The sequence below is a fragment of the Arachis hypogaea genome, chromosome 3, assembly GCF_003086295.3.
Source record: "Arachis hypogaea cultivar Tifrunner chromosome 3, arahy.Tifrunner.gnm2.J5K5, whole genome shotgun sequence".
In the NCBI taxonomy this organism is placed as follows: domain Eukaryota; kingdom Viridiplantae; phylum Streptophyta; class Magnoliopsida; order Fabales; family Fabaceae; genus Arachis; species Arachis hypogaea.
In genome coordinates this window covers 123,648,557-123,662,824 of record NC_092038.1, presented here as the reverse complement: position 1 = coordinate 123,662,824, position 14,268 = coordinate 123,648,557, and the positions used below count along the sequence as shown (strand labels likewise).

Below are 14,268 nucleotides of genomic sequence, written 5' to 3'. Positions count from 1 at the left end.
GAAGTTGCTTTGATTAGGCAATGGCTCGATCTTAACATATATCCACATGTTGACACTGAACGAATGCAGAGAAGATGTGGAAGAAATTGAAAGAGTTATATGAGAGGAAGAATGTGCAAAACAAAGGATTCTTGATTAGGGAGCTTGTCAATATGAAGTATATTGAAGGTAAATCAATGCCAGAGCATTTCAGTATTTTTCAAGAGAAGGTGAACCAACTAACAAATAATGAAATCACTTTGAATGATGAGTTGCAAGTCTTGTTATTTTTGAGTTTTTTGCTTGATAGTTAGAAAATTCTGGTTGTGACACTGACTAATTCAGCTCCAAATGAAAAGTTAACGTTAGCAATGGTTAAAGAGAGCATGCTAAATGAATAAGCCAGAAGAAGAGAGCGAGATTTGATTAATGCCTCCTCTCAGTCAGAAGCACTTGTTTTAAAGTCACGGGGGAGAAGTCAAAGTAGAAAACCTGACAGTTCTGATAGGTAAGAGATTCGAAGCAAGTCAAGAGAAAAGTATAAGCCAAGAAAGAAGTTCATTTGCCACCATTGTGGCAAGTCGGGAGCATATCAAGAGGTATTATATGTTCTTAAAAAGAGAACAATTAAGGGGAAGAAACGAAGACAAAAGTAAAGATAGTAATAAAGAAACTGCTACCATTGTTTATAAAGATGTTCTTATTACATATGATGAAAATTATGTAAATCTTGTCTGTGATGATTCCACTTGAATTATGAACTTTGGTGCTTCATGTCATGTCACTCCGAGGTGTGAATTTTTCACTTCCTATACTATTAGAAATTTTGGCAAGATCAAATTAGGAGATAAAGGAGTGTGTGATATCCTTGGTATGTGTAATATGTGGCTTCAAACCAACATAGGATGCAAGTTGCAGTTGAAGAATGTTAAGCATGCGTCGGATATGCGCTTTAATTTTATTTCAGTAAAGGCATTGGATCAAGAGGGGTATTGCACTTCCTTTGATAGTGAAAAATGCAAGATTACTAAAGGGGCTCTCATTGTTGCTAAAGAAGACAATAGTCTCACTACTCTCTACCGGTTGTAAGCAAAGTTGTGCAAAGAAGAGGTAAATGTAGCTGATGATTCCTCTTCTGATTTGTGGGATATGCGTCTTGATCACTTGAGTGAGAAAGGACTAAGCGTCTTAACCAAGAAGCACTAACTTTTCGTGAAAGGTACAACTTTAAATACTTGTACTCATTGTTTTGTTAGCTAAAGTATCATTTCATAGTTTTGAACCTCATAAGAGATCACATGTTCTAGATTTAGTTTACACTGATGTTTGCACTATGGATGATAAGATACTAGGTGGTACATCATACTTTGTTACTTTTATTGATCATTATTCTCGAAAAGTATGGGCTTTTGTTTTTAAATTGAAAGACCATGTGCTTGGTATCTTCAAATACTTTCATGCAAGTGTTGAAAGAAAAATAAGAAGGAAATCGAAATGTGTTCGAGCAGATAATGGTAGTGAATACAGGTGTCCGTTTGAAGAATATTGTAAAGGACATGGAATCAAACTTGAGAAGGCAGTTTCTAAGACTCCTCAACATAATGGAGTTGCAGAGAGAATGAATCGTACTATCAATGATAGAGTCAGGTGTATGCTCTCTCATGCAAAGTTGCCTAAATCCTTTTCGAGTGAAGTAATGAGGACTGCGGTAGATTTGATCAACCTTTCTTCTTCAGTTCCACTAAATGGTGATGTTTCAGAGAAAGTTTAGAGAGAAAAAGATGTCTCCTATAGTCACTTGTGAGTGTTTGGATGCAGGACTTTTATTCACATTTCAAGAGATGAAAGGTCCAAATTTGATGGAAAGTCAAAGCAGTGTATTTTCATGAGTTATGGTCACGAAAACTTTGGTTACAGACTACAAAATCTGGTGAGCAAGGAAAGAATTAAAAGCTGAGATGTGATTTTTCTTGAAACTAAACTATTGAAGATCTTGAGAAGACAGATAAGCTAACAATAACTGTTAGACTAACCTCTTGTTGATGAGGGAGATGTACAAGTTGATAATGATGAACCTACACCTCAACCTAAGGTGCCAGATGCAGAAGTTCCACCAGATGTTGAAATTTCACCTGAACCATCAGTTGAGCTTGAATTGAGAAGATCTACTAGAGAGCGTCATCCCTCTCAGAAATACTCTCCTCATGAGTATGTGATGAACACTGAGACTGGGGAGACAGAGAGCTACCAGAAAGTTATGTCTGATGAGCATAAGGAAGATTGATTGAAGGTCGTGCAAGAAGAAATAAAATCATTGCATGAGAATCATACATTTGAATTGGTGATGCTACTGAAGGGTAAGAGAGCATTCAAGAATAAATGGGTGTTCAAATTGAAAGTGGATGAAGACTGCATTCCTTCACGATGACGTAGATAAAAAAATTTATATGGAGCAACCAGAGAGTTTCGAGGTTAAAGGAAGGGAACACCTTATATGTAAGTTGAAGAAGAGCTTATATGAGTTGAAGCAAGCGCTAAGGCAGTGGTACACGAAGTTTGATTCCTTCATGGAAGGTCATGGGTATAGTAAGACTTCTTCTTATCATTGTGTGTATAGTAAGAAATTTTCTGATGGTGATTTTATAATTCTCTTGCTTTATATATGTTGATGACATGTTGATTGTTGGTCATGACACTAAGAAGATTGAAGGTCTTAAGAAAGACTTGAACAAATCTTTTGCTATGAAGGATTTGGGTCCTGCAAAGAAAATCCTTGGCATAAGTATCACTCGTGACAGGAAGAATGGAAAACTGTAGTTATCGCAGCAGAAGTATATTGAGAAGGTTTTAGAGAGGTTTAGCATGAGTAATTCCAAACATGTTAGTATTCCATTTGCTAGTCATTTCAAGTTAAGTTCGCGGCAATGTCCTACAAGTGAGAAAGAGAAAGAAAAAATGAAGAAGATTCCATATGCATCTGTAGTTGGCAGTTTGATATATGCTATGGTTTGCATCAGGCCGGATATTGCTCATGTCGTTGGAGTTGTTAGTCGATTTTTCTCTAATCTTGGCAAGGAACACTAAAGCAGGGAAGTAGATTCTCAGATACCTTAATAGTACTTTCAGAGTTTGTTTATACTTTGGGAGTGGCCAACCTGTGTTGAATGGTTACACAGATGTGGATATAGCTGAGAATCTTGATTCAAGAAAATCTACTTTTGGTTATATGATGACTTTTGCAGGGGGAGCTATGTTGTGGCAATCTCAGCTTTAGAAATGTGTTGCTTTGTCCACTACATAGACAGAATACGTTATTGTTGTTGAAATTTCTAAGGAACTTTTATGGATAAAGAAATTTCTACAAAAGTTAGCTATCAATCAAGAGAAGTTTATGTTATTTTGTGATAGCCAAAGTGCTATCTATCTCAGTAAGAATCTGAAGTTTTATTCTAAATCAAAGCACATAGAAGTGAGGTATCATTGGATATGTCAAACGTTTGAGATGAAGTCATATGCACTTGAGAAGATCCATACTGATGATAATGGTTCATATATGATGACCAAAAACTTACTTGCAGTGAAGTTTGATTCCTATAAAAAAAAGACGGGTTTAGTGGAGCAGTCTATCCCCACTTGAATTGATGAGGGAGAGATTTGTTGGTGGATCCCCAACCTTAAGTGGGGTCTACATAATTTTAAAACAAAAAAAAATAAAATAAAAAAAGCAAGTGGCTTTTAGGCCACGGTGAGAGGGAGAGAGAGATTTGAATCTTTTATTCTTTTTGAAAGAAAGAAAACGAAGCTCTTTACTTCGAAGAAGAGAAGAAGAAAAATTGGGAAAAAATGGCATGTTATTTTGATTCGATTAAACCGGTAAATTTGTTCTTTTTTTTTATGAAATTTTAGTATGTTATTCCTAGTGTAAAGATGAAAATTAGGATATAATTTACTAGTTGTATTACCTTCTTTTTTATCTGATTTAAGATACTCACTTTTATGGAGAATTTATATTAATTCCATCAGTTTTGATGATATATTTTGTGGAGGATTTATGGAATAAATGGCCATATAAAAATATAGGGAATGAATTAATTTTAGATTAATTAAAATATATGCAATAAATGTCTATATATAAAATATAATCATTATGCTAGATGTATACAAAAATTCAGTTGTTAAATCAACTATTCTTATAAAATATATATTAAAAATAATAAAATAATATATATTTATACAAAGATATATAATGATTGATTTAGTTGTTAATTTTTTTATTACACATAATATTTTTTAAAATATAATATGAATCTAATTTTGATACGACTGTTAGTATAAAATAATTTTATACATATATTTAATTATGTAATAATGTATTAGTAAAAATATAAAAATATTTTTTGTATTCTAAAATTAATCACCATATATTTGTATTTAAATATATACACAATTTAATTTATTTTTAAAATATAGTTTATATTTTAATATATATTTTATATATTAAAATTTATTATTTTTTACCATCATTTAATTATTAACTAAATTTTTTTAATTTAATAATTTAATATATTTTATCCTATACTTTTAAATATTAATAACGAACATAAAAATAATAAATTCTTACCATCCTCTAGTATTTTTCTATTATTTATTAATAATTGAGTTTGATAATCTCTAAGAACTTTTTTTTAAATATTGGGTCTGTATTAGTGTAATTCATCAAAATGTCTAAAAAATTATATTTAACGTCGTTATGGGAATATACAAAACGTCACCATCATTTTCAATTTTTTAATTAAAAAAATAAAAACATCAAAATGTCAATGACGTCTTCCTATTCCCAATTTAAAAAAATTACCCCATACAAAATGGTTCTGCCGTTTTGTATTTAACAAATTTAAAAATTATTTTTATATACAAAATGTTAGTGACGTTTTGTATCTTTTAAAACGTATAAAATTAGATAAAAACTCAGGTGAAGTCAATTTCACGAAAAGTTGATATCTAAAAATTGTTAGATGAAAATTTAATCAAATCAATCAAATTATCTAACGGCTCTTTTCACCTGAATTTTCACAAAAAAAATTATTCCATACAAAAATAAAACTCACATACACTAAAATATTAGGGCACATCACACCATTTGTTCCAATATAAAAAAAATCAGTCGACATCTAACATGGTTGTTGAAAATAATATATGTTGATGGAGGAAAGGATGATTCCTCAATGTTCATTCTCCAAAACTACGAGCAAAGATATATGTGTTGTCACAAATGACAACCACGTCAGAAAATCCAGAATGGAAGCAATATTTGGGGCCATTTCTATCGTCATCAAAATTCAGAATATTAAATATAATCACAACTCAGCACTCGCAACTCGCAAGAGTGGTGAGTGGAAGACGCTGTTGTGTTGTCGTGTGCATGCAACAAACAAATATTCTCCGGCCGGCCAACGTTGGCAACCGGAAAATGACGTCATCACCCAATCCGAATCTACGTGGCGCGCACAGGTATTAACGATAGTGGAAAGTGGAAACATCAAGCATGGAGCATTATTAATGATGCTGAGCTCATTCGTGTGAATCCTTTGACTCTCTGTAGCGCAACCCATACATACCACAACAATTGCAATCATAAATTATAATTCTCTCTCTCTCTCTCTCTCTCTCTCTCTCTCGTTACGCTATATACACCAAAGTCTACCTCTTTTATTATAAATTATATGAATATTCATGATAATAAGTTAATAACTTAAAGTCCAATATTTTAAAAAAATATATGTGGCCTTTATTTTTTTTATTATAGTTCTAGCTTATGATTTCATGATGGGATGTTAAGTTTATTAGAGTTTTGGGGGGAGAAAAGGGGGGGGGGGGTAAGGTTTTTTACATTTGGAAGAGATTGGATTGGGTAAGGGTAATGGATTGCGTTGGGAATTTGGTTCCGTGATATTTTTTGGGTGGCATATATATATCAATATTTAAGCGGGAAAATAAAAAAGCTTCCAATTCCATTTCTCAAAGTAGCTTTCTAAGGTTCGTTTTTCTGTTTTTGTTTTTCAGAGTATAGTTTTTATTCTTCCCTTTTCGGCTTTTCCTTTTTTCTCTTTCTAATTTGAAAGATTTAACTGCCGAGGAAAACGAGGAAGAAAATAACATAGTAAGAGGTAATAAACACACCAAGGTGTTTTTTCATTGCTTGTGTGATGATGATGATCATCATCAGTTTCCAGGGTACTCTTACATGGTTTTGATGATTTTGTTTTTTTGTTGAAAAAGTGACTTTGGTTTTGGTTTCCCGAAACGTGCGTACCCAAACTAGTACGATTTTGGTTGTTACCTTATCTGGTTGAAAACAAACTAGTACAGTATCCTACTTCCTAGATTCTGTTGCGTAACACGTTTGTACCTTTGTCTGCTGCTGAGGTAGAGGGACAAACTCAAAAGCCTTGGTTAATATACAAATCTCTACTTTTAATTTGTACTTAGTTGCTGTAATAATCTGAGTTTTCCTGGAATCAAAAGCTTATTTAAGTTTAACAAAGAAATATGAAATTCTTTTCATTTATCAATTTCCCTCATGATCCATTTTTCTCCCCTTGATTCTTGGACCTTGATTAATCTTTTGTTTTTCATTTGTTAATACTTGATTAAGAAGATTAAATTCTAGAGAGTATGCAACTCTAACAGTGTAAAATAAAACTGTAATGTTCTCTTCTTTTTCCCCCTTGCCAAACACAAAATTGATCACATTTCAGTGAAATTCCGGTTACTTATACAGTGTATTGGACTTTTGCTTACTTATGATGTTATCAAGAAATGCTTCTTTAATGCATTTTCTATCTTGAAATAAAAAAACAGTGGATTCTGTACGCTCATATGTGTTTGGAGCTGATTAAGTCAACTGCACTGGTCATTCTCAATCCATAGAGCATGAATTCTCCAACTTCACACTTTGTTCCCCCAAGAAGGATGGGAGTATATGATCCAATCCACCAGATTAGTATGTGGGAAGAGAATTTCAGAAGTAATGTTAGTTTAAGTGCATCAACGCTCTTAATTGATGACGCGGAGATTAAGTTTGACAATCAGGTGCAAGTTTGCAATTAATTCTTTTTTTCTCTCCCACAAACAATAATACACACCAATTTCACTTGCTAATCATGTCATTTTGGGCTGCTAAATACATAGTCAGAATATGCTTCTCATGGAATACCAGGAACATCTAAACAATATGACCAAGAAGCTAACAGACTTGCTGATAAGGTAAGACCATGTTTGGTTATACCTGACTAATATGAACTGGTTTCTACTTTCTACTCTATGCAGAAACCATTAGCTATATATTTCGTAAATGTGTGATATTCAGTTTGAAGTTTGAACTTTATGTTTCTACTTCTGTAGATACTTTTACGTTTGGTCATCAGAAGATGTTGCCTTTGCTAGTAAATTTGTGTACTAAGTGATATTCTTAGCTATAATTGTCATTTTGGCAACCTCATTCTAGAGGGTGTTGTTTCGAAATCATCATAACTGAATCTTTAGTAAGGCTTTGCCATAGGAAGTCACACCCTTTTAGTATTCTATTCTGCCTCCATCTTTAGCTGTATGTAGAAATTTTGAAACAGATCATGGTACTTGGTTATGGTTAAATGGGTTTAAACAATAAGAATTATGGCATAATTAACAGCTGTATAACTCTTAGCTTAATGCTAAGCGCTTGATCCTTCAAAAGCAATTTTGACCCACACCCACCAACAAATTCAGAGGTCCTATGGTTCCCAATTTTTTATGCCTGTCATGTATTCATACTCATTTTAGGGTTATAAAGAAAAAAGGAATTAACAAGCTGAAACATGCAGATACAGAGACGCCTTGCACAAAATCGAGAGGCTGCTCGTAAGAGTCGTTTGCGCAAAAAGGTTTGAAAGGTTCTACATTGAAAAACATGTTAGATGTGCAGCAAATGCTTAGATATACTAATTGTTCATGTGATATTTCTATGCAGGCCTATGTACAGCAACTAGAATCATGTCGTGTGAAGCTAATGCAGTTAGAGCAAGAGGTTGATCATGCAAAACAACAGGTGAAGTGAAAGGCATGAAGCTGAGTTTGATTCACTCCAGTTCCTGCTGTGGATCACTTCATATTTGTTCAATATATACTTGTTTTTTCTCGGCTCTCTTTTCAATTTCTTGGGGCAACAAAACTGCAGGGATTACATATTGGTGGTACTGGATTGGGTTCTAATAGTTTGGGTTTTGCTGCCTCTTTAAATTCAGGTTTGTTTGTTATCATGCTGCTAGTGCTATATATTGATTTGTCACTGATCTTGAGTTTTTTCTGTTACTGAGGTTGCACAATATGTTGGTGAAATCAGTATTTGAACTGTTTCTATGTCATTTTCATGCTGAATATACCTCTAAACTGAATATGCCTCGGATTAATATTAGGGAATTAACTGCAACTCTGTTCATAAAGTTCTCAATAAGCTTTGCTGCTACTACTTTTAAGCTCTTTCTAAAAACATCTAATTTGCAGGAATAACAAACTTCGAGATGGAGTATGGACGTTGGCTAGAAGAGCGGAATAGACATACCTTGGCACTTAGAAATGCTTTAAGTTCTCATATGGGTGACGTAGAACTCGGAGAACTTGTAGATGGCACAATGAACCACTATTTTAAGCTCTTTGGCATGAAATCTGCTGCTGCAAAAGCTGATGCTTTCTACGTTATGTCCGGCATGTGGAAATCATCAGCCGAACGATTTTTCTTCTGGATTGGAGGCTTTCGCCCCTCAGAAATTCTAAAGGTGATGCTTACTATCTAGTTAAATAAAAAATGTTGAGAAAGCTTCCTCGTTGTGAATGAGAGCACCAGCTTAGCATGTAAATGGTGATATGATGCATTATTAATAATTAAAATAAAAAACTGTTTTGATTGCAGATTCTGGTCCCTAGGATTGAAACCATGACAGAGCAACAAAGATCAGACATAAGCAACCTTGGAAAATCTTGTCAGCAAGCAGAAGATGCTCTTTCACAAGGCATGGACAAACTTCAACAAATGGTTTCAGAATCTGTAGCAGCAGGACAACTTGAAGAACAAACTAACACTCCAAACATGTCTACTGCAATGGAGAGATTGGCAGCTCTAGTGAGCTTTGTGAACCAAGTAAGAAATTTACTTCACTTTCTTGAATGAAAAGCCGTTAGTTATATTCAATTTAACTTCCACCGGTTTATTATTTTACCCCCGTGTCAGTGACAGCAATGATTGAACATAATTCTGCAATAAAGAATAACCCAATTTGATTTCAACAAATTTGTTTTAGAAGTGATGAAACTAGGAAACAATATAGTGTTGTTCCAACTCATGTTACTTAAATGAAAAGAAAAGAAACAAAAGAAAGAAATGAAACATCTTCATTCACTAACTTGAAGATTGAGCAATAGAAAATTGAAGGAAGCTTTATTATGTTTGAAACTTGACAGGCTGATCATCTGCGACAGGAAACATTGCTGCAAATGTCTCGAATACTTACAAAACGGCAGGCTGCGAGGTGGCTTCTTGCCTTGGGGGAATATTTTCAACGCCTGCAAGCTTTGAGCTCTTTCTGGGCTAATCGTCCTCCCAAACCTGCTGAGTGCTTAATACCTTAGCCTTCGAAAAATACTGAGGCAACCTGTAACCAAGATTTCAGTAAAATCAGCAACACAATTGTTTTTCTTACTCATTGTTTTTCATACACCGAGCTGATTCACTCTCACCTACTATTGAATGTGTTGTCAAACCCAGTTGATTTGCGCCTTATAACTCATTCAATGTTAGATGGGATTGAGCCAGCTTACTGGCTTGAGAAATGGAGAATACATATAACACACACCAGAGCCATGACTCATGGATTTGTGCCTAGGTTGCTCCTATTTTTCTGTTAGTCTTCTGTTACTTGGTTTGTAAATGCAGATTCCCATTTTACGAAAAGAAGTTTGTAACTATTCTATATGGGAGTTGGCCATGTAAGAAAGAAGGTGTAAAGTTGTGTCCTAAACAAGAAGCTTGTTTTGAACCTGATACAGATTAGGTTAGGTATCATTTTAAATTTTTAGGCATTCAGGGATTGAACGTGTAAATATAGCTGAGGTAAGATAACAGAGGGTGTGATATTCTCTCGATTAATCACAAAAATAATTGATTTCTAATAAATAATAACTAACGTATAATAATCCTCTATATTTATTCATAGGTCATTCATTAGTGATACAACTGAAACCACAGTTAATTCACACGATTCCACCCTCTATATTTATTCATAGGTCATTCATTAGTGATACAACTGAAACCACAGTTAATTCACACGATTCCACGTGTGTGTCAATTACAGTATTAGAAAAAGTTTTGGCTCTTCCTTTGAAAACATGTTCATTCACTGAACATGCAAATCGAAAACGAACTTCTGTTCGCAAATTTATTCGTTCTTTCTTGTAGGAATTGACATTACTATTTAGATTGAATGGAGCATTTAGATGATATTGAATCCAAAATATACATGCACAGTTCCACATTCGGTTTATAATGTACAGGTTTAAGAAAATAAAACTCCCTTAGCAATAGGTGAACACTGGTTTTGTACTAACTTGTTCAGTGAACACTGAACAGTGCATTCTAATGATAAGGGTGTGAAATAAATAAAAACTTGTCAAGTGTAGCTTCGTTGCAGCAATATGGCTCCGTAGTCATGGTCTGCATTACATTCTTGATTTCTGGTTGAACCTTACAACTTGGATATAGCATAGTCCAGGGCATCCACAACAAAATCTGCACATTTGGGAGAGAAATCAGCCAAATTACACTTTGCTAGAAGGTTTGGAGAAAGAATCTAGATCTTGCATTTTAATTAAAGATAACACCCAAAACATATACCTGCATCATCTTTGGTGAAACACATTGGTGGCTTAATTCTAAAGACATTTCCATGCAGTCCTCCTTTCCCAACTAGAACACCAAGCTCTTCAATTCATTGCAAGTAAATGGTTAGAAGTCTTTTAGGACATTGGAAAACAAATGCGAGCTTTGTATGCATTGAGTGATTTGGTGATTCTCATCTTACCTCTAAGTTTTTCGAATAATACAGCAGTTTCAGACTTTGCAGGTGTCTTCTCTTTTCGATCAGTAACCAACTCTACCCCAACCATTAAACCTCTTCCCCTCACATCTCCAATGACTAAACACCATATATAATAAAAACAAATTGCAGCAACATGAGAAGTTTAATAATGTCAACCCAAAGATTATGTTTCTATCTAATCAAGCATATATATGGATGCTAGATATATAGTTAACATGCAGTTGAACTACAATGCAGTAACAAAACAATGTTTTGAGGATGCAAGATTCAAGAAGACATACTTTCATGTTTTTGCATAAGCGATCTCAAACGCTCAAGCATGTGAGAACCAACATCAGCACAATGAGCCTGACGCTTCTCCTGATCAAGAACCCTGAGAACTGCAAGTCCACCAGCAGAACAGACAGGGTTCCCACCAAAAGTGTTAAACTGAATCTTTTGATTCATCACACTTGCTATTTCTGGAGTTGTAACTACAGCTCCTAGCGGCAAACCATTGCCAATACCCTGATACATATTAACGTGAGATTTAGTGAAATAACTGCAGAAGAATTGGAAGTTACAATTCACCAAAATCAGTCCTACAAGAAGAAAAAACCGGAACAAAACATATTGTTCCAAAACACAAAATAGTGAATCTTGTATAAGAAAAACCAAGTTAAACTTCAGAATGCATGACAAACTTGCCAAGTTTCAGGAATTAGAGATATGGACCTTTGCCATGGTAACTATGTCAGGAATGACACCTTGTGTCTCAAATCCCCAATAGTGGCTTCCTGTACGACCAAACCCAGTTTGCACTTCATCAGCAATGCAGACACCACCAGACTTCCGTACAATGTCATAGACAAGATTTAAGTATCCAGGTGCTAGTTCAACTGCTCCTCCAACTCCCTAGTCCAAGTCATGAGGGAAAAAATTAAATAGAGAAGTATACTGACATGGTGTTCTACCTTCTAAGTAACATTTCCATTATTAGACATGATGTACGTACCTGAATTGTTTCAGCAATAAATCCAGCAACTCTTCCTGAAGTTCCATAGTCAATATGATCTTGAACATCTTTGGCATAACTCTTAGCATCAGGGCCAAAGATTCCACGGTATGGATCCGGATTCATAACATGATGAATTTCACCCTTAAATTTAAAAATATTAAGAATAATTAGTATTTCACCATCTTTAATATAAAATATACAACTTTCATGATGCTATAATTACAACTAGATTGGTTTGGGGTAGTAATTGAAACTTGGAAGTTCTATTAACTTATTCGGATTTTCTCTTCATACATTGGAAAGCAGAAAAAAAGGAAATCAATGGTAACAGTATATTAGTGACTGATTTTAAAGCTTTGCAACTTAATTTTTTATAAATCTGTTCAGAGGGAAAAAATTATAATATTTATGATCATTTTCTTGGTGATAGTCCAACAACATCAACTAAGCATTATTCTACTAGAAAGAGTATAGGTTGCAAGTTGAAAAGGAAAAACTGAGAAACTATTTTTCATAAAGAAAAGGCCTGATTGGTCATATGTCCATATCTGGAGATAAATAATGCAACTAATAATTCAGATTGAACTTTGAAAATGCCAACAAACCAAATGAAAACATTGTGATAAAATGAAATACTCAGACAAACCTCTGGAATAGGGTACTTCCAGGTGTTGAGAGCAGTCAGGCCAATTGTACTAGAACTTCCCCCATGATATGCATTCCTCAAAGAAATCATACCAAGATTACCAGTGTATAAACGAGCCATCATCATTGCCAATTCGTTTGCCTCTGAGCCGGAATTTACAAAATAAACAACCTGCAATAAAAATAACAATCATTAAAAGAAGAAACACGAAAACAAAGAAGCTAAGCAATAAGCAATAAAGAGAAGATTGACCTTAAGGTTTCCAGGCATCTTTTGGGCCAAGGCCTCAGCAAAATCAGCAATTGCATGGTGTAGATATATGGTAGTAGCATGTTGCAGAAGCTTGTTCTGCTCTGTGATAGCATTTAAAACTTGAGGATGGCAGTGTCCGCAAGAAACAGTAACTATGCCAGCAAAAGCATCAAGATAACGCCTTCCACTATCGTCAAAAAGATACTGCATTTTCCCCTCCACAATATTCAGCTGCACAAAACCAACACCAATCGTTAATTATCCATCACACCTCATATTTACATCCAACAAAGCTTCATCGCAATAGCATCGATGTTCATAAAAGAGGTGTGTGGAGAAAGTAACTAACTCACAGGTTTCTGATAGTAGTAGAACAAGGAAGGACCGAGGTATTTTTTGCGCTTGGCCAAGACTTCATCGGCGGAAGGTCCATGGTAGGGCCGGGGCTGGTAATCGAAGGGCGGAAGTTGTGGCGGCTCAACAGCGTTTGCGGTGGCTGCGGCGTAAGTTCCAATGGAAGAAGCGTAAGGTCGCGAATTGCTAGGCTTGGCTATTGCGACGGTTTTCTTGAGTAACGCTCGCATCGTTGCCATCGGAACTGAGAAGTGAGAAGAAGAAGAAGAAGAAGAAGACGAGCGTGTGTTACTGTGTTATTTAAGTAGTGTTACTACTCAGTAAAATGGGGATCTCAGCTTCGCAATATGCTGACGTGGCGTGAAATCACCAGACCCACCCTCAGTCCCTCGGTCCCTCCCTCATTGATTAATGATCTTAGCGAAGGTGGACATTAATTGATGCGATTCTCGAAATCAAACCTATTTTAAAGGAAAATTAATAGATGGTTAGTGTGCATCAGTGTAAATGCATGTAAAAATTTCAAAAAAAAAAAATTGACTCAAAAAATCGAATTGATAGATAAATAATAACAAAAAAACAATAAAATTTGACAATTCTCACATTTTTCAAAAATTAATTAATTCCTCGAGTTCACATGTAGCCAACAAAACAAACTAACAAAGTGAAAGAAGGTGACAACTGCCAATGGCAAAACAATTGTTGTTGTGATGATCACTAGGTGGGATCAAGCTGTCTTCAATTAGATGAGGCCAAGCCTTTTTAAATGGATGATCTTAATTTTTTAATTAGTTATCAAATATAATTTTTTATTATATAAAAATATATAATAAGAGATTATATTTTATAATATTAATTAAAAAAATTAAAAAAATCTTCTCTTTTTGTATATATTTTTTTTACTATGAATT

General features: G+C 34.5%; 2 protein-coding genes across 7 annotated transcripts; one reads left to right on the top strand and one right to left on the bottom strand.

Moving 5' to 3' along the window:
* Positions 1–5,361: 5,361 nt before the first annotated feature.
* LOC112791242 (transcription factor TGA1) lies at positions 5,362–10,031 on the top strand. 6 transcript variants are annotated; one of them, XM_072233435.1, is made up of 9 exons: positions 5,362–6,431; positions 6,841–7,071; positions 7,171–7,245; positions 7,842–7,901; positions 7,988–8,065; positions 8,195–8,261; positions 8,521–8,792; positions 8,927–9,154; positions 9,493–10,031. In XM_072233435.1, exons 2-9 carry the CDS (start codon positions 6,913–6,915, stop codon positions 9,640–9,642), a joined length of 1,089 nt encoding a protein of 362 aa, XP_072089536.1. In that variant the 5' UTR covers positions 5,362–6,431; positions 6,841–6,912; the 3' UTR covers positions 9,643–10,031. The 6 variants fall into 6 exon arrangements, with proteins under 6 accessions (XP_072089536.1, XP_025689771.1, XP_072089533.1 ...); XM_025833986.3 differs by having other exon boundaries at positions 5,570–6,146; positions 9,475–10,031; XM_072233432.1 differs by having other exon boundaries at positions 5,570–6,431; positions 9,475–10,031.
* A 452-nt stretch (positions 10,032–10,483) lies between these two features.
* On the bottom strand, positions 10,484–14,091 carry LOC112791240 (alanine--glyoxylate aminotransferase 2 homolog 1, mitochondrial). The gene is made up of 10 exons (XM_025833982.2): positions 13,961–14,091; positions 13,357–13,818; positions 13,004–13,234; positions 12,752–12,922; positions 12,103–12,246; positions 11,823–12,002; positions 11,390–11,615; positions 11,091–11,204; positions 10,904–10,990; positions 10,484–10,798 (listed from the first exon to the last, which is right to left on the bottom strand). The coding sequence occupies exons 2-10, from the start codon at positions 13,594–13,596 to the stop codon at positions 10,755–10,757; spliced, it is 1,437 nt and encodes a 478-aa protein (XP_025689767.1). The 5' UTR covers positions 13,597–13,818; positions 13,961–14,091; the 3' UTR covers positions 10,484–10,754.
* Positions 14,092–14,268: the final 177 nt, after the last annotated feature.